Source organism: Pseudoliparis swirei, chromosome 6 (assembly GCF_029220125.1).
Source record: "Pseudoliparis swirei isolate HS2019 ecotype Mariana Trench chromosome 6, NWPU_hadal_v1, whole genome shotgun sequence".
Taxonomy (NCBI): Eukaryota; Metazoa; Chordata; class Actinopteri; order Perciformes; family Liparidae; genus Pseudoliparis; species Pseudoliparis swirei.
The window spans coordinates 7,220,570-7,239,470 of NC_079393.1; the positions used below are offsets into that span (position 1 = coordinate 7,220,570).

The following is an 18,901-nucleotide window of genomic DNA, read 5'->3' on the forward strand; positions in this document are numbered from 1 at the left end:
GTGTGTAATTGTATCTGTGTATTTACATTATTTATGTTTGTGTATTAGAACTGTTGCGAAGAGGTAAGACCAGTTTTAATGTGAAAGGAGTTTTTATTACCCCCCCCCCCCCCTCACCGGTGTGACCTGTCTCCCTGTAACATTCAAGAGCCGAACATGAAGCCATAAACTACTTGCACTCCAGTCCACTTGCAGGTGTTTACAGTGTCCAATAAAATACGATCGCCTGCGTCTCGGCTCATGTTTCAGTGTCACGACTCCCCCGCTCCCTGTAAATGCACGTTAATGCCGTCCATAAACGTGCTGCTTGAAAATGAGAAATGCATTATATCCCTTATTATTCCCCCCCCCCCCCGAGACATTTACTGTGGGTGGAGCGAAACCACGTCCTCGGTCGGCGTTGACCCCCCCCTGACCGCCCTGCTGTGTTAGCGGCCCTCTGCTGATTGACACCGACGTGGCGGGACACCCTTTGTGGAGCTTCAAAAGGAACTGGACTCCACCCGCCCCACAACAGGATCAGCACTGGAGACGGGCCGCTCCAACTTCCTCCACCTGTGAGCTCGGAGGTCTGCTGGTTCTCGTTAGAAAAAGCCCCGAATGTAGAATGTTGTTTATGGAAGTCTTGAGAAGTCGTCGTCCCCGTCCCCCCCCCTTCAGATGTTGACTTCTGCACCGGCGACCAGTCTGGCTCCCATTTTTTGGGGCGCTGTTAATTTGTCATATGGCCTCTAAAAAAGGCCTCTTGGCAATTTTCTACATCACACGGAGGCCAGAGCGAGATTAAGGACGGCGGTAAAGGGGTGTGCTCTGTGCGGTTGTAGTAACTGTAGCATCACGGAGGGGGAGAGGGGGGGGGGGGGGGTACCACATCCTTGACTGATAAACAGCAGCAGGAACCGTATCAGTGTTGCCGTAGCAACGGTCTGCGTTTTAACCTCGAGGTCCCACTGCACAGTTTGATGATGTTTCCAGGACTTAAAAGTTGTTTCTGCCTATAACTCAACTTCCATTTACTTATCAGCACGTTTTTCCCCACCTTTTATTCATTTAGCTCAGATATGACTGATATAGTTTTTTTAGAGAAGAGTGCCGATCCATTACAATGCACGCCGTGTCTGCTTGGGTTGGTGTCCGGCCTTAAATCGATTAAAAGTATAAATATATATATATATACGCTTTGACGTGATGGATTATTACCTCCCTCAAGCAAATTGTCTGCAAGCTCATTCTTCCACCATTGTGGGATGTTTTTCATGAAGGTTTTTATTGGGGGGGAAAATCAACCCGAGGGATACCAATATTACAAAAAAGGCAGTTGTGTATTTTCTAAATAAGGAAGATAAATAACATACAAGTTTAAACTTAAATCTTCATTTCAAAAACCTCAATCCAGCTCTACAATGCTTGGTGACTCGCTGTTGGAATAACTACCATTAATGAATGTTTATTACACATTCATAACACTGGTGAAATGTAGATTGTTACACACGACACATAAACGACGCACTTTCCAATACATATCTTCCATAATACTCGTGTTTGTTCCTGTGTGTCTGTACGGGTGCTGCAGACATGTGGCTCTGATTAGAAGATCACGCGACCTCTCTGTCTCCGTGCCCAGAGCCGGCAGACTGATTGAATTCGCAGAGGGCTTTAGTTGGTACAAAAATGTTTATAATGCAGTCTAGCAATTATTTCTCCACTCCTTGCCAGTTCTGGTAGACTTGTGTGTGTACGTGTGTGTGTGTGTGTGTGTGTGACTTGTTTATACCCAGCTCCTCACAGTTCATGATCACTTTGGCTGATGCTGTGCCCACATCTGTGGCGTGAGTTACAAAAAGGTTTAATTCACGATACACTTGAGGGGGAACTGGCTCATTTTCTTCGGTAGGCCTACAACTTTAGTAACTGGAGGGGAAAATAGGCACAGAAGTATCGGCCTACAGGGACTTTTAATCCCCCTGTGCAGAGGCACTATCAGGTTAATCGATCATTTTCCATAAAAGGTGCACAGCAATGACTAACAATATATATATATTATTTTATTCACCTTTTAACTGAGATATCCAAAAGATGTCAAAGCTTACACTCTGGACACAGCCACAAGACATAAAAAAACCAAAAAACGGCTCCAGATGTTGAGAAATCAGTCGAATCATCACAGCCAACAAAAAAGAAGTCGACGTTGCAAATTGATGGAGAGACAATTTCCATGTGTGCCTCCCAACACAGTAGCCTGAAGCCACTTATTCCTCCTGAAGGCAATAAAACACGTTTCACCCCCCCACATCGCCCTCTATATTATATAGTCCAGGTCTTATAGACTCTTCCAATGTGCATAAATGTGTCAAGTTATATAAAACATTTCAGGACCTGTCAGGAAAAAGTTATAAATAATAATATATATATATATATATATATATATATTATTGGCACACTATTATTATATTTAGAATGTGATTATAGTATACCAAAAGTATACTTTTGGTATACTATTAGCACAATATAAATATATAAATAACATATTTAAAATGTGCAACGTAATTTGTTCCAAAATATCATACTTTAAGTATACTAATGATTATAGGGCTTCAAGTATACTCAAGTATGCAACAAATTAAATATACTTAGCATATTTATTTTGCACCTGGGTTATTACCAATCCAAGAGAGTACCAAAAAGTCAAATCATGTTCATTTTTAAATTGGAATAAATATACTTAATATACTTCAAATAGTACTTAAATACTATTCAAACACAATTTAAATATATCATATAATATTATTTATTTTTCACCTGGGTTATTACCAAAAGAGTACGAAAAAGTCAAATCATGTTCATTTTTAAATTGGAATAAAAATTAATTGTATTATAAGTTGATTATATATGTTATTTTAGAGTTAGTTGAGGAGGAAAAGTTTTTAAAAAACCAAACAGCAGCTGCTGTGTGATGAGCAGCGGGTCGCGCGCGGTCCGCCCCTCCAGGGTCACAATTGGAGCTCATTCCTCCAGTCACGCTGCAACTCACGACTCACATCCCACTGACCGCGGACACGCAGCCCTCCTGCTTTCAAAGGAGGGGAAAGGATCACTCCTGTTTCTTCACACAGCCTGCAGATTCACAGAAGACCTCGGACATCTTTTTTCTTCTTCTCCTTCCTCCTCTCAGTTGAATCTGTGTTCATCCAATGGGTCCGTGCGCAGCGCTGCTCTGCTGTGTGGTCGCAGCTCTCCTCGGCCAAGGTAAGTTTACCTTAAAGTAAAGTAGAAAGTTCATCCAACAACAACAACAACAACAAGAAGCGAGCTGTAGGAATATATCAGATGTGAGGAGGCTGGTGTGTTGTATTGTGAGGCAACTTTTTTGTCTGTCTTCTTCTTCTTTTTTTCTTTCTTCTTTCTTTCTTTTTCTCGCATGCGTTCGTGATGGTATTCACGGTGAGAATGGAAGTGCTAAGAGACGAAGAGTGAGGTGATGAATTTGGCACGGGACTAGTTGGGGCATGTGATGAAAGCAAGGTGGGTGCTTCAAAGTGTTCCAGGGTTGCATTGAGAGGAAGTTGGGTTAATATCCCCCCCCCCCCCACCCCACACACACACACACACCCCTGCCCTTATTTCATCACTTAAAAACGCATTATCATTATCGCTGGAGACGTTATTTCCTCCCCCGTCCTATATTTACAATATAGTTAATGATATTAAGTGTTGTATATCGTCGCCTCGTACTCTTTGCATTGTGTATGCTGCACAATAAATATGATTTGAAAATGCCATGTCAAAAAAACACAAGGGAAACTCTGTCTTTATTCATTGACTAATAAGTCATGCTATTAAATAGTTGTAAAGTGATTTAAAAAAAGAGGATGATAACAGGAAGAGTGTGAACTGAAAACAGGTCAGTTTCACATAACCAAGAGGTCTCCCTGACCTGTGTTCTGTACTTGTTGCCCTGCAAGTCAAAGGCTAAGCGCCCTGGTATGCCGTGATGTCAGAACGACCGAGTGTCTCAGCGGGACGTGGTGGTCTGGACGGAGGAGTGTGATTTACACACAACATGGAGCTCACGGTTCCCCTGGTCACACATGGGGCAACTTTCACGGTCAGCAAGGACAATTATCATCAAAGCGGCCTTCTTTGTATGGGGGGGGGTCACGGGTCAGTGTGGAGTGAATCCTATTCATGAGCTCGATTGGTTACATAACCAAGACCTCCCAAATCTAATATGTAACAGCCAGTCTGTCTCAGTGGGCTCATTAAGCCTTGTTTACATGAGGCGTCTAGACGCACTCAAGCCACGAGCCGCTGTGCCAGAACGACCCTCACAAGCCAGCACCGCCATCCGAGATGGAAATCAGCCTTCTCCAGAAAGACAATGAATGCATCACAGAGAGGCGGGGACCCCGGGGCCGGAGAGAGCCTGGTTGGCCTCTTTGGATAAAACGGCCCACCACTCCGTTTTTTAAGGCACTTCTGGTCTCCTAATTTAGGTTTGAGAGCATGCAGACGGCGGTGGAATGACTCGGTGATAACTTTAGGGTTTGGAGTTAGTTATCAGCTCCTGTGGGGAGAGAAACTTGGAGGGCGGAGCGAGTGAGACCAACTGTCATTTAAACTATTCAATAAATGCCTTTTCATGAGGCATTAATGGCACTCAGTACACATTTATACCCATATTAATATACGCTTGTGAGCTAAATCATTTATTTTAGTCTCATTGGGACAGATTGGTGTTACTTTGCCAACAGAGAGAGAGACTTTAAGAGGAGCCACTTGGTAGACCCATGAGAAAAGCTTTTAAAATGCCATCTCATTTCATCCAGCTGCTACAAGGGTTATTGGCCAGAGGATTCTGGGATGTGCCAGAATTCCAAAAGTCAGTAGTGAGTCAGCTAATGTGGCTGCCTGGTAATAAATCCATATTCACTCCTTTCTGCCAGCGTAATCATCCTTTGTGTCGCATCGATGGTCACACTGTTTTAAGGCCGTGCTTTGTTTTCCTGTCGCCTCCAATAGAGAGATTACTTGCTTTCTTCTTCACACATGTTGCTTTTAATAAACTCTTCGTCATTGTTATATTTTTCCCCTTTTTCGTTCTAGTCTGCAAAACTGGGGGTGATAGAAGCCTGCAAACTCTTCAGGGTTTTATTGCAATGCTTACATTGTTACAAAGTGGATCAATGCAGAATACGTTTTTTTGATGATGACTATTCCTGCTTGTGCTTTGTCTTTGATTTACTGTGTATGAAATTCCTCCTGCCCCTCTGGGAGAAAGCAGCAAATCTATAAAACCCGAGCGCCGCTATTCCAGACACTTGTCCTCCCAACGTAATTTAAGTTATTGTCTGAATTTGTTGACTCGTGCCAGACTGTGAACGTCATGCACGTCAGACGCCGTGACTCAAACAGATGGATTTGTTCAGTGCATTTCACAATCACTATTTCCAATAATTCAGAGCATTCAGTCACCAACCAGCAACACTTCGTCGTCCATTACAAATTAATTTCACGGTGGGTTTGTTGTTTTGTATCTCGGGGGGACTTGTTAATAACAATTAGGCACAATTATCCTGGTTTGAGCCGAAGGCAAAACAAAAAGTCCAAGGGGCGATCTGCCAAAGCTATTTCACGTTTGGCACATCACACGAACCCCAGAGGCGGATGAATGTACTCGATGTGATCGGGTACGTTTGGGTGTTTACAGAGTCGAGGCATTCCACACTCTCTAATCCAGATGAATACACAGCCATTCACCACAGAGTTGGTTTTGCTCCAGCAAAAAAAAAAAGAGCCTTTCTTGAATCTGCAACAACATATCCATCATTCATCGTCTTTGGCAACAAAAAAGGCCTAAAGGCTACTTAAATTGGCAAACAGGTTTTACATTTTTCCCCCCATTGCTGAGGTTTGCACGGGCTGAATTTGAACTAACAGCTAACTGAAGGTCCGTCCGTCTTCCGGGAGCGACGTCTATTCTCCTCTTGGTCAATCGGCCGACTGGAAGTGTGGAGAACAAAACAATTCTGAATTCAATCAATCTGCGGTGACACAACGTAGGCCGAGTGACTCGAGGCCATCTTATTGCATTAACTAGAGACTTTTAACCGATTATTACGTCCGAGATTGCTCCTGATAACTTACAGAAATGTTTGTTGTAAATTACGAACCCAGATGGGTCGTTGATTCAAGTTGATTCAAGTAAAATGTCAGGCTTCAGGTCAACACCTTCATATTCTGTTTCTATTTCCAACAGCTGCCGTTAGCAGACACTTTGAATGCGTTCCGTTTGTAATGCCGACCCAATGATTTCCTCTGGGGGTCATTAGGTTGCTCAAGTTAGAGCAACTAACGTTATATCTCACAACAACGCCGCAGCGAGTTCATCGAGTGCATTTATTTGATGTCTTTAGCCCGTTGATGTTAGCTGCGCTAGCTAGCAGTGGTACCGTAGCTAACTGTACTCGTTTTCTCATGTTAAGCTAACATTAGCTGTACTAGCTAGCAGTGGTAACTTAGCTAACTGTACTTGTTACCTCATGTTAGGCTAACATTAGCTGTGCTAGCTAGCAGTGGTAACTTAGCTAACTGTACTTGTTACCTCATGTTAAGCTAACATTAGCTGTGCTAGCTAGCAGTGGTACATTAGCTAACTGAACTTGTTTTCTCATGTTAAGCTAACATTAGCTGTGCTAGCTAGCAGTGGTACCTTAGCTAACTGAACTTGTTTTCTCATGTTAAGCTAACATTAGCTGTGCTAGCTAGCAGTGGTAACTTAGCTAACTGTACTTGTTACCTCTTGTTAGGCTAACATTAGCTGTGCTAGCTAGCAGTGGTACTTTAGCTAACTGTACTCGTTTCCTCATGTTAAGACAACGTTAGCTGCTGAGAACTGCTCCTAGACATTGTCAAAAGTAATCTGACATAGAAAAGTGTAACCTACTATATTTCTTAAAACAGCTTGCATTGAAACACATTTTAGGGAGCTGCCACTGCAGTAACGTCGACTTGTTTACTCCCGGTAGCCCATTTCCCATGATTTGTGTATAATCCACTACCCTCAGGGGCCGCTCTTCTTCTTCCTCTCATGTTGGAGTGAGGGCAGACTGGACGCTATAGTGGTATTACAAGACAACATGGGTTGGGACTAACTGGTTAGCATGCTTTAAAACAATAGTGTAGCACCCTGTATCTGTCCCCCCAGTGTCTCTTGATTGTTAATTCCCTTCACCTGCCCTCAGCCACTCCTCTATCTCCCTGATTGCTCATGCCGTACACCTGTGGTTTTCCCCCTTATATAGCAGGCCCTACACTCCCATTCTTTCCCTTGTCCCCTTACAGATTGTCGTCATTAATTCCTGTCATTGTCAATTCCTGTCATTCTTACCTGTTGAAAATCCCTGTGTTGTTAGTCTCCAGTGTTGCCTTCAATATGAGTTCTAGTTTTGACCTTTTCCTCAGTAAAATAGTTTGACACTTTGACATGCAAACTGTGGGGAGGCCAGGGATCGATGGGACATTTCAGTGGCTATCTCTGTAACACATGCACGTCTTTGACAGAACGCCACTGTAACCTCTTTGTCCTCTATTGGTAATATTCATTGAATGTTTCAAACATAAATTCTGGCCATATCTTACGCATTACACCTTTCGTGTCATGAAAACGTTGCTTACGACGACGTCATTTGATATATTTTGCTTGGTCGCGAGCATCTCGAAGGGCACGAAACCAAGTCCTGACGCGCGCGTGTGTGTTAACCACCTTGTGATAAGTGCCGATGCAGCTCCTGCTGTGATTATGTCGGAGATGGCATAGTGAACTAACGAATTACCCACCTGTTCACACAAACACACCTTGTGCTGTTTTGATCGTTTTGTAGGAGCCGGTCAGATCTCCATAGAGGACTGCTGTAAAGATGGCCAGAAGCGTGGCAATGACAACGAAGATTGTACGTCCCTCCCTCTCATCTCGGAGTCGATCACGTGCAGGTAAGTGAGCACTTTCTGCTCCTTTCCTGTCAAGGATCGCGCATCTATACACCGTGAGTTAAAGGGTGTTGGTAAGGTGACTTGCCCGGGGCCCACGTCAATAATTGATGCACACTGGGTCACAATGTTACTTTTTTCTCTCTCTCTGCGCCACGGAAGCTCCTGCAGCATTGGCACCAATGGATTTGACCTGTCCCATGTATGGGATGTCTGCAGGCCCTTAAAAGAGAACGCTTTCCCGTACTCCCGTAAATGTCCAGGCACATTATTCACTTCACGTGAGAGCAGGAAACACTAATAGTGATGGGGTAAGAACAAGTCTGCTGGTAACCTAAGAGGGTCAGAGTCCCATAAGCCACGGCTGATGGCAAACACATTTACCGTAGCCACCCGAGTGAACCCAAATGTGTCTAAATTATAGTGTATGGGGAAGAGAGGAAAAGGGTAGAGGTTTGTGGGGGAGCAGGGTGGAAAAGGGGCGAAGAGTCAGAAAAAGGGCTGTTTCAAATACCTTTAGAGGTGAAACGTGACATTGAGGGAGGATGGAGAGAGGCAATAACAGGAAATCTGAACGATTACTTCAGACACCGAAGGAAAAAAAAAGCACGAAAGAAAAAAGGACTGAGGAGAAGAGAAGAGAAGAGAAAAACAGGAGGGCGGCTGTGCCCTTAAAAGGTTCTGCAGTGGAGGTGTGTGCCTTCGAGTGAATTTGGGATCGACAGGAGTTTATTTGGAAAGAAGTTTCTGGTAAGAGTTGATAAAAAAAAAAAGGGCTGGTTGGAAATGAGCGAGGAGAGGTGAGGGGGACGCGTTTTATGCTTTTCTGTCTCGTAAAGTCCAGACCAGACAGAAACACCCACCCAGAACTGACTGGACTCTAAAAACAGAAAATGTTAGACAACACAATGAAATCTGATCCAACAGAAACATGAAGTCACTGATATATTTTGATATTTGTATAGCATTTTAAAAAATCTCTGTGGAGATATACATGTTATGATCCTCAGCGCTCAGAGGTCAAGGGTCACCTGGAGCACTTTCTCACTTCTTAAATCTGTAAATAGATGTCTGATTACGGTCGAACTGGCAACTGTTAGTCACCCAATTACTGGGGAACTTTTCTCCGTTCTCACAGGACCGGTGGTTTGTACGAGGTGGTTCCAAACACAATTATTGTCCAGTGCCCTCCTTGGAATCCGCGCAGGACTTGCTCGACACTCATCCACATATTTTAAAAAAAAGTTTGACAACTCTGAGATCCCCATCAGGCTCGCCTCAGGCTGGTTTTAATGAGCTGCGCTTTAAGGCATCGACACCGAAGCAGATTATAAATGCACCACCTGTGTTTTGTGTGTTTTTTCTTCTTCTTCTTGTTCTTGCTGACAGGATAGTGCAGGAGCAGTGCTGCGTATCAGTGCTGGAGGATAACATGTGCACCACCGGTATCAACATGGCCAAAGACCAAGGACTCTGCGATTCCTTATTCACCAACACCTGCGAGACCAAGACTACAAAGGTGTGTTTGTACACACACACACACACACACACACACACACACACACACACACACACACACACACACACACACACACACACACACACACATATATACCTGTGTCTTTCTTGTTGAATAGAAAAAAAGGGAATGAAATCACATTGTGCCCCAATTTTTTTTTTTCCCCCTACACTCAATCAACTTGCAGTACATCCCTCTACCGGACAGCCAGATTGGAGGCACATGATTAATGAGAGCGATGATGTGCGTTTGTGTGTGTGTTTGTGTATGTGTGTGTGAGCAGGATGAGGCATGTCACTCCAGGGAGGAATGGAGCTTGTTGCTGTCAGATAGATTATAAATTCAACTACGTCTCTAGAATCTTCTGCAGGCTCACGTCCAAGCACTTTTCAGCCTTTAAAAAAATAAATAAAAGAAGGTTTTTAGTCCTTCGACCCAGCTCTTAGAGCCCCCCGCCCTCCAACCCGATACCTTCACGATGCACTTCAAATCAACATGCCACGGAAAGACAAATGTTTGGCAAAATCTACCAGGGAGGTCTTGCGAGTTGGGGCATTTTCTTAAAAAAGATGAGATAATCGTCGGTGGGACAGCTTGTCTTCATTTGATGGAGTGCTAAGTGCACGTGGAGTCTCATTCTTAAACGTGCACAGCTAAGCTGAATAAGACTGAAGCTATTAGTAGGAGATGGTCCCAGGGTAGAATAATGGCCGAGTCACTAGATTAACAACATTCGCCATTCCAGCTTCAAAAGGTTTCGTTACATCGTGAAACAGAATGAAAACCTCAGTTTTTCTGTCACATTAGAACAATAACTAAGAAAGAATATTTTGATAGACAAATATCGAGAGTTATTTATGTGCAATACCTAAGGAGCTAGCAGGAGGCATGACCCGCCCTCCTCTGCCTCTGATTGGATGGCACTCGTCGTCTTCGTTGGTTGGATTGGTTTTAGGAGTAGAATTCGTCGTATCTCAGCCTCAGCTTAGTTTAGCATAAAGACTGGACGCAGAGGGAAGAAGCATCTTCAAAGTCTACTAAAACATTACGTGTCTTTTATCTACAAAAGGATTTGACAGTTTGCTTTTGTATTTCTCGGCCGGACGAAGCAAAGCTAACTTCCTGAAATCTTGACTTCATGTGACCATCATCTATGACATTTTCGATAGTTTAAAAAACATTTAGCAGACGCTTGCCTCATCTTTAAGCTTCTCTATGAGCTTCCACCTTCCCGAACAGAATCAGTTCTTAATGTGGAAAGAATAGCAGCAGCAGGGTATCAAGGGAAAACACCAGAGGGGACTGTGTTGTGCAATACAGACGTAGCAAGTTTGGGCAAACAGTCTTGAGCACTGAGATAAGAGAGAGAGCTGTTCCTGGTAATTAATTAATTCAATACACTACCATTCAAAAGTTTGGGGTCACTGAGAAATGTCTTTATTTTTCAAAGAAAAGCACTGTTTTTTCAATAAAGATAACATTAATCAAAAATACAATCTATACATTGTTAATGTGGTAAATGACTATTCTAGGTGGAAGTGTCTGGTTTCTAATGACATATCTCCATAGGTGTATAGAGGCCCATTTCCATCAACTATCACTCCAGTGTTCTAATGGTACATTGTGTTTGCTAATCGCCTTAGAAGACTAATATCTGATTAGAAAACCCGTGCAATTATGTTAGCACAGCTGAAAACAGTTATGCTGGTGATATAAGCTCTACAACTGGCCTTCCTTTGAGCTTGAAGTTTGTAGAACAAAATTAATACTTCAAAAATATTAATCATTATTTCTAACCTTGTCAATGTCTTGACTACATTATATATTCATTTGATAAATAAAAGTGATTTTTCATGGAAGACACGAAATTGTCTGGGTGACCCCAAACTTTTGAACGGTAGTGTAAATTTAAAAAAAGATGACGTCCCTGCAAGAACAAATGTTTTATTAAAACCACAACCTGTAGCACGAAGCTAAGCTATCCGTGCTGAGTGCATCGAGCTGCTCCCCTCACTCGTGTCAATGAAGCCCAAAAGTACATTTCTCAAAGTGTCCGAGAATGTCCCCAAACGGTGAGCTCGGGTCCGCGTGTGCCGTGATTCACATTCTGAACAAACCGGCACGTGTCCTATTGAGCCACACCCATCCCCCACCCTCTGCACCTTTCATCCCCCCTCCCCCCTCGACTGCCATTACCCGGCTGCTCCTGCCATAATGATTGATTGAGCGTGCTTAAGCCCGAGGGGGATGATGTCATCCCGTCACTGTCTCTCCGTCCGTCTGGAAGCCAGTCGCTTGGCATGTCTTCTCAATCAGACTCCTTTTTAAAAAAAATTCCGTCCCGTCAGTTTGATGGAGCGCTCGGCCGGCTGTCTGAATCACATCCCCCCCCCTCATCCGTCAGCGTAAAGCCCAGTTGTGTCTACAACATCCAACAGTTCTGGTTTCACGTCCCCTCGGTGCATTAGAGCGCTGAGTAGGAGGGGTAATCGTGTCTTTCCTCTCCTTAAGTCTGCGTTACGCGCCAAAAAAAGCTGATGAGATTTGTTTTTTCTTCTTCTCCGCGTCGCGTAGATGTGCTGCGACTGTTGCCTTCTGGGTAAGGCGACGCAGGCGGAGGATCTGCCCTGTGACCACAACCTGTCGGTGGGCTACCAGTGCGGCCTGGTGTTCCGGGCCTGCTGCGTGGACGGAGCCCCGGACAACGAGACCACAGCCACACCCAAACCTGAACGTGGGTGATACAAATCAAGCACGAAGCACGAATAATATGTCATATTTTTTGCAGCAAAGCAGGCAACTTCGATTAGTTGAGAGAAACGGGAAGCCCCATGGGAAAAATAAAATATCTGAAAATATTGGAGGATGGGCATAAGGATTGAGAAAATGTGGTGTTGTCAAACATTAGCACACATTGCCCCCTGGTGGAGGTGGAGATGAACACCGATGAGAGATTTAACCCTCCTGTTACCTTTAGGGTCAATTTGACCCCATTCAATGTTTAATGTCTGTGTTCTTTGGGGTCAATTTGACCCCAGGCTGTTTTTCACTGTCAAACATATAAGAAATATCAACTTTTTTTATATATTTAAAGGGCTATTTAGGTAGTCAACAAACAAACATAAAGTACCTCACACTTAAACTTTGAAAACAATATTAATTCTAATAATTTTCTGGAGGTTTTAATTGCTGGGGTCAAATTGACCCCACTGGTAAAATATGTCAGTAAATATAAAGGTAACAGGAGGGTTAAACATGGAATGGGGTCAAATTGACCCTAAGGCAACAGGAGGGTTAAGCGGTTGCTCATGAGCACTCCAGTAAAAATACCAAAGATTTTCAAGCACCAACTTATCAGTTGTGAGAAATTTGGAGTTTTTCACAGTAGATTTGAAGATGTCACTTTGGCTTGCAGGAAATTGTAACGGACATTTTTAAAAATATTTTTTTTGGACATTTAATAGACCAAAAATATATTCAAATATTGGTCACTGCCGTGTGTTATTATTTTGTATTCCTCTGTATATTGTTATTGTGTTTTTATTTGAATCTTTTATTCCTGTGATCCTGCAATTTCCCCACTGTGGGACTAAAGGACTATCAAATATAATATAATCTAAAGAAAAATATCATAATTTTAATTAATAATGAAAATAAATCCTAAATTGCAAAAAACACATGTTCATGGTTTGGTGCACACGTTGTTGAGATGTGAGACGTATAAACATCTTTTCTTTTCTCCCGTGCAGTACCAAACAAGGAGGACACCTCTGACACCGGAGATAATTCCATATCGATTGATCAGTGCAACGGTACGGTCCGATAACGCGGATAAACAAGCCTTCCTCCGCCTCGCGGATTCAATCGCACCGATCAACAAACACGTCTGTGCTTCTTTTTAAAAGGTAAATGTGCTCACGACTGCGTGGCCAACGACACCTGCGCCTGCTCCAAAGGCTACAAACTCAAGCCGGACGGAAAGAGCTGTGACGGTACGCCCAGTTTATTCAATTCAACTGAAATCTTCAAATCTGAGCGACAAATGAAATTCGGGAGCGCGGAGAATTTTGGAAGATAAACCTTCTGCTTTTATCAAAACGCTCTCAGATATCAACGAGTGTTTGATGGGCGCCATCAACTGTCGCGTGGGCGAGCGCTGCATCAACACGGAGGGCTCCTTCCGCTGCCAGAGAGAGATCAGCTGCGGCACCGGCTACGAACTCACCGACGACAACAACTGCAAAGGTCAGGGGCGCCGTGAGCCCGAGGGTCACGTTGGTCCCTTTGAGGTTTTTCCGTCGGCGTGTTAAACGTTGCCGTGATTTCTTCACCCAGACATCGACGAGTGCGAGACTGGCATCCACAACTGTGGCCCGGAGTTCGAGTGCAAAAACAGCCAGGGGTCGTTCCGTTGTCTCCCGACGGTCAAGTGTGGTCCCGGCTTCATCCAGGATGCCCTCGGCCACTGCATTGGTAATTTAAATTCAGTTTATTTTATATAGCCCGACTCGCCTGGCAGGAGGCTTCAGACACAGCCAGGTCCAAAGGACCCGATGAGACGTGAAGTCACGAAGACTCCGGGGGGGAAGCAGTCTAGTTAGTAATGAGTGATGGAGAGATGTGAATTCATCTATAAGTATAGAGAGAAGAGGAGAGAGGTGCTCAGTGTATCCTTAACCCTCGTGTTACCTTTACATTTACTAACTTATTTTACCCTCGGGGTCAATTTGACCCCAGCAATTAAAACCTCCAGAAAATTATTAGAATTAATATTGTTTCCCAAGTTTAAGTGTGAGGTACTTTATGTTTGTTTGATGACTACCTAAATAGCCCTTTAAATATATAAAAAAGTTGATATTTCTTATATGTTTGACACAGTGAAAAACAGCCTGGGGTCAAATTGACCCCAAAGAACACCGACATTAAACATTGAATGGGGTCAAATTGGCCCGAAAGGTAACAGGAGGGTTAAACATCCCCCAGCAGCCTATCAGCCTCTAGCAGCATCCCTAGGGGCGGGACCAGGTGAACCTGACTCAGCCCGAACTATAAGACGATCACAGAGGAAAGTCTTCAGTCGACTCTTACATGAGGCGACTGTGTCCGCCTCCCGGACTGAAGGTGGAAGCTGGTTCCATAGAAGACGAGCGTGATAACTGACGGCTCTGGCTCCTCCCATCCTACTTCAAGCGCTGCGGGAGAATATATGATATACAATATGTGAGGTGACGACCTGTGACGAAATAACGTAGGTAAGCTGGAAGGAGAAGGGCCGGTAAATCCTGCAGGACTAAAGTGGGGGAAGTGTGAGCATGGTGGCGTGAGGGTACTGGGAAGGGGGAGGGGCTACATCTGTGATGACAGGGAGTGTTAGTGTGACAGGTAACCACGCAGCATTTAACCTGTGTCGTCTGTATATTATAATGTGTGGACATTGCCTTCATGATTTTAAAAAACATGTCCTCTTGTGTGCGTCGTCAGATATCAATGAATGCGTCAGCCAGACGGGGCCCTGCCCCCGCGGGCAGACCTGCCTCAACACGGTGGGCTCCTACATGTGCCAGAGGAACTCCGTCAACTGCGGCCGGGGGTACCACCTCAACGAGGAGAGCACGCGCTGCGTCGGTACGCCGGGAACGCCAACTCACCGTTTCCTCGAGATCAAAGCATCGCACTGACCCGCCACCTGCATATCATGGTGTCTCCCTGTTGTCTCTTCCCCCCCCCCCTCCCCCTCACACAGATATCGATGAGTGTAAGGCAATCGAAACCGTCTGCTCAGGTCACGGTTGCGTCAACCTGATCGGATCCTTCCGCTGCGAGTGTGAGGCCGGCTACATCTTCAACAGCATCAGTCGGACGTGTGAGGGTGAGCAGCCGGTCCGTCTCGCCTGATGTTTGAACATAAAGGAACTAAATACATTTTTATTAGAATAAATTTTTCTTCTTTTGAGTCCCAGCTGTGATTTAATTGTGGCATTTTCTTAATTTCTTTTCTTCAGAAACCTAAGATGACGACGAGAGGATTTTTTAAAATGTCATTTTTTTTCATGATTTCACTACGTTCAGGTTTTTATTAAACAAACAGTGAGAACATTTAAAGAAATATATATATTGTAAAATGCTTAGCGTGATGCACGAATAACACAAATAAAAATAAACAAAGAAAACATACATATTGACCTGAATGCCTGTCAGTGCTGTCAAAATGGTTGTGAGATCTTTTTGTCATCATTTAAATTTATATTACATTTTTACTTTATTCATTATGTGAAGCAAACATGTCTAAAAATATACAATACAATAAAATAAAATAGCACGGTATATTACATTACAGATTTAAATAATAAAAGGAAATGAAAATTAAATAAAAATCAAAGTGTATACAGTGTATCTAAAGTATTTAAGCTTCTTCTGACTGTGGCATATTTGTGTTTTAGATATTAATGAATGCAGGCACTACCCCGGACGCCTGTGTGCCCACAAGTGTGAAAACAATCTGGGGTCCTACGCGTGTAGCTGCACCACCGGCTTCAAGCTCGCCCCCGATGGCAGGAACTGTGACGGTGAGACGGAGAACTAAAAGGGGGGGAGAATTGAGACTCTTTGTGCGTTATCCTGTTTCCATGGAAACCAAGTGCGACACAACGCAGGCCAACGTAGCTGCGTATTGAAACGGACCTCTCTGCAGGTGCACGGTCCTCATGTAATACGAGGATAGAGTTCCGGATGCTCTGTATTCATCATTTTCTCTGCACAGATCTGAACGAGTGCGAGAGCAACCCGTGCAGTCAAGAGTGCGCCAACGTGTACGGCTCCTACCAGTGTTACTGTCGCCGCGGCTACCAGCTCAGCGACATGGACGGCATCACTTGCGAAGGTACAACGGATACTTCGAGAAAAAAAACACACAAAACACGTGTCGCAAAAACAATAAAGGTCACGTGTAAGGTCGTAATCGTGGGCCTTGTAAGCTGGGGTCGAGTCGAGGTCGCGTGAAGAGTCGGCCTGTGAGATCAAAACACACGGGATGTCTTTTGGTTTGACTCGTGTGTGTGGTCTAGATATCGATGAGTGTGCGCTGCCCACTGGAGGTCATATCTGCTCCTACCGCTGCCACAACACGCCGGGCAGCTTCCACTGTTCCTGCCCCGCCAGCGGCTACACCTTGGCCCCCAACGGGCGCAGCTGCCAGGGTAAAGACGCCGCACCTCACTTTATCTGGAGTGTTTTTGAGGAGTGTTTTGAAATCACATTTCTTCTTCTTCTTCTTCTTCTTGTGTCTCTTTCTTCTTCTTCATGTGTCTTTCTTCTTCTTCACGTGTCTTTCTTCTTCTTCTTCACGTGTCTTTCTTCTTCTTCTTCTTCTTCTTCTTTTATTTCTCTCCCCAGATGTCGATGAATGCGTGACGGGAACACACAGCTGCACCGTGAACCAGAGCTGCTTCAATGTGCAGGGAGAGTTCCGCTGCCTGTCCTTCGAGTGTCCGAGCAGCTACCGGCGTGTCGGAGACACGTGAGTAGTCGGATTCTGTACACACACACACACACACACACACCGATGCCGAGCAGGAACGACCTCTAACGTGTCCTTCTGTGCTCACGGAATTTTTCTCGAGAATAAAAAACAAACAAAAAAGGACACAAAACCGCAGAAAAACATAATCACTCACAGGAAAAAGAAGTCTGTGTTCCTCGCGGTCAAAGTTTGATTGATAATCCCACCGAGCGCCACAATAAACTACGTCACGTCTCTCGTACTGACCCCCCCCCACTCATGTGTCAGTCATCGTCTGCATGTACAGCGTGCTCCGTGCTGGAATGACTTCAGAAAACCATACGGCTGTAGCATGTTCTCCTGTTTTTTGTTTGTGTCAGACTGAATGCATCAGGATGCTCTCTGATTGGCTGAGTTCCAGTCGAGGTCTCAAGAACCTCTTGCATGACCCCCCCCCCCCTCCCCACCGAGGGCACCGTGAAGTAGAACTGATGTTCCTCCCACTGCATGCCATGCATGGCACATTGTATTTACACCTGGTCTCTCTCTCTCTCCCTCTCTCCTTCTCTCTGTGCCTTGTTTCTTTCTGTCTGGCCCCGCCCTCCTCCTCCTCCTCCTCCTCTCTGCAGTCGATGCGAACGCTTGCCTTGCAATGAGTCTCTCGAGTGCCCGAGCGCCCCTGAGAATAACCTACTACTACCTCACCTTCCCCACCGACATCCCCGTCTTCACCAACATCTTCCGCATGGGCCCCACCCACACCGTGGCCGGCGATGACATCCAGATTGTCATCACCGGCGGCAACGAGGGCGCCTTCTTCGCGACGGAGCGCTTGCCCGGCGGCGGCGTGATGTCGGTGGCGAAGGTCATCGACGCGCCGCGGGACTTTGAGCTGTCGCTGGAGCTGAGGCTGCGGCGCCACGGCACGCTCAGCGCGTACCAGGCCCGAATTCTGGTGTTCGTTACCCAGGAGGAGCCCCGGGTGCTTTATCACTCCCTACTGGAATAAACACGGGGGGGGGGCTCAAGCACAAGTTACCGCACTCTTAAAAGGCGAGGACGTGTCATTTTACAATGTCTCGAGGAGAAAACGAGAAACAAGTTGATCCGCATGCGAGATGAGTCGTTGTGTTGCATGCTGGGTAATCGAGATGACTGCACACACACATGCCATGATTTCCAATGAATGATCATTATAAGACAAGTAGAGATCGTTTATGTTTCTGTCTTTGATCGATTTTAATAGGTTTCATCCCGCCTAAAAATAAAGACAGAGTAGTACATATTCTTCAAGAAATACTTTTGATATTTTTTTGGGTAATAAATGAGATGAATGATACTTTACTGCGTTTCTGAAGCCAATGTGAAATGCCTCTTAAATTGCATTCTTTCTATAAAAGCCAGCCAGGGGGCGTCTGATTGTATCGTATAGTCGATGAGAATTAAAAATGATCCTGCTTTTCACCTGATTTATTACCCCAGTGCATTGCAAACAAGTGTGTTATGATTTGGAGTGTTTCCTGTTTTGTTTTGAAGTCCCCGTCTCGTTTCCTGTTTCCCTGCGCTTCCTTCCCTGTGCTTGTCTGTTTCGGTCCTGATTGTCCCCAGCCACGCCCTGATTGTTTCCACCTGTGTCTCGTTTCCCCAGTGTATTTAGCCTGTGTCTTTCTGCTTGTTCCGTGTCTGTTCGTTTTTGTTCCTGTCCGGTTCTTGTCCATGTTCCTGCTAGTGATGAATAATAAATCCCGTTTTTTTTGTGTTGAGAACTCTGGCTGCTGCGTTTGGGTCCAAACCTCTCCCCATCTGACAGAACGAACAGACCCGTTCTAAACAAAACAGGAAACACTCCAAATCTACACAAAGAGTTTATGGTCCCAATCGCTAGTTTCAAGTCTTCT

The 18,901-nt window shown here is 44.7% G+C and overlaps 1 protein-coding gene across 1 annotated transcript in view; it reads left to right on the forward strand.

The window, feature by feature from the left end:
• Positions 1-3,037: 3,037 nt before the first annotated feature.
• Positions 3,038-18,901, forward strand: part of fbln1 (fibulin 1) — a 35,993-nt gene continuing 20,129 nt past the window's right edge. Inside the window, exons 1-14 of the mRNA XM_056417198.1 lie at positions 3,038-3,246; positions 7,881-7,989; positions 9,376-9,505; positions 12,080-12,239; positions 13,255-13,317; positions 13,411-13,497; positions 13,613-13,750; positions 13,841-13,978; positions 14,987-15,130; positions 15,249-15,374; positions 15,946-16,071; positions 16,266-16,385; positions 16,570-16,701; positions 16,898-17,021. Coding sequence (XP_056273173.1) covers positions 3,192-3,246; positions 7,881-7,989; positions 9,376-9,505; positions 12,080-12,239; positions 13,255-13,317; positions 13,411-13,497; positions 13,613-13,750; positions 13,841-13,978; positions 14,987-15,130; positions 15,249-15,374; positions 15,946-16,071; positions 16,266-16,385; positions 16,570-16,701; positions 16,898-17,021 — 1,652 coding nt within the window. The 5' untranslated portion in view covers positions 3,038-3,191. The remainder of the gene's footprint in view (positions 3,247-7,880; positions 7,990-9,375; positions 9,506-12,079; positions 12,240-13,254; positions 13,318-13,410; positions 13,498-13,612; positions 13,751-13,840; positions 13,979-14,986; positions 15,131-15,248; positions 15,375-15,945; positions 16,072-16,265; positions 16,386-16,569; positions 16,702-16,897; positions 17,022-18,901) is intronic.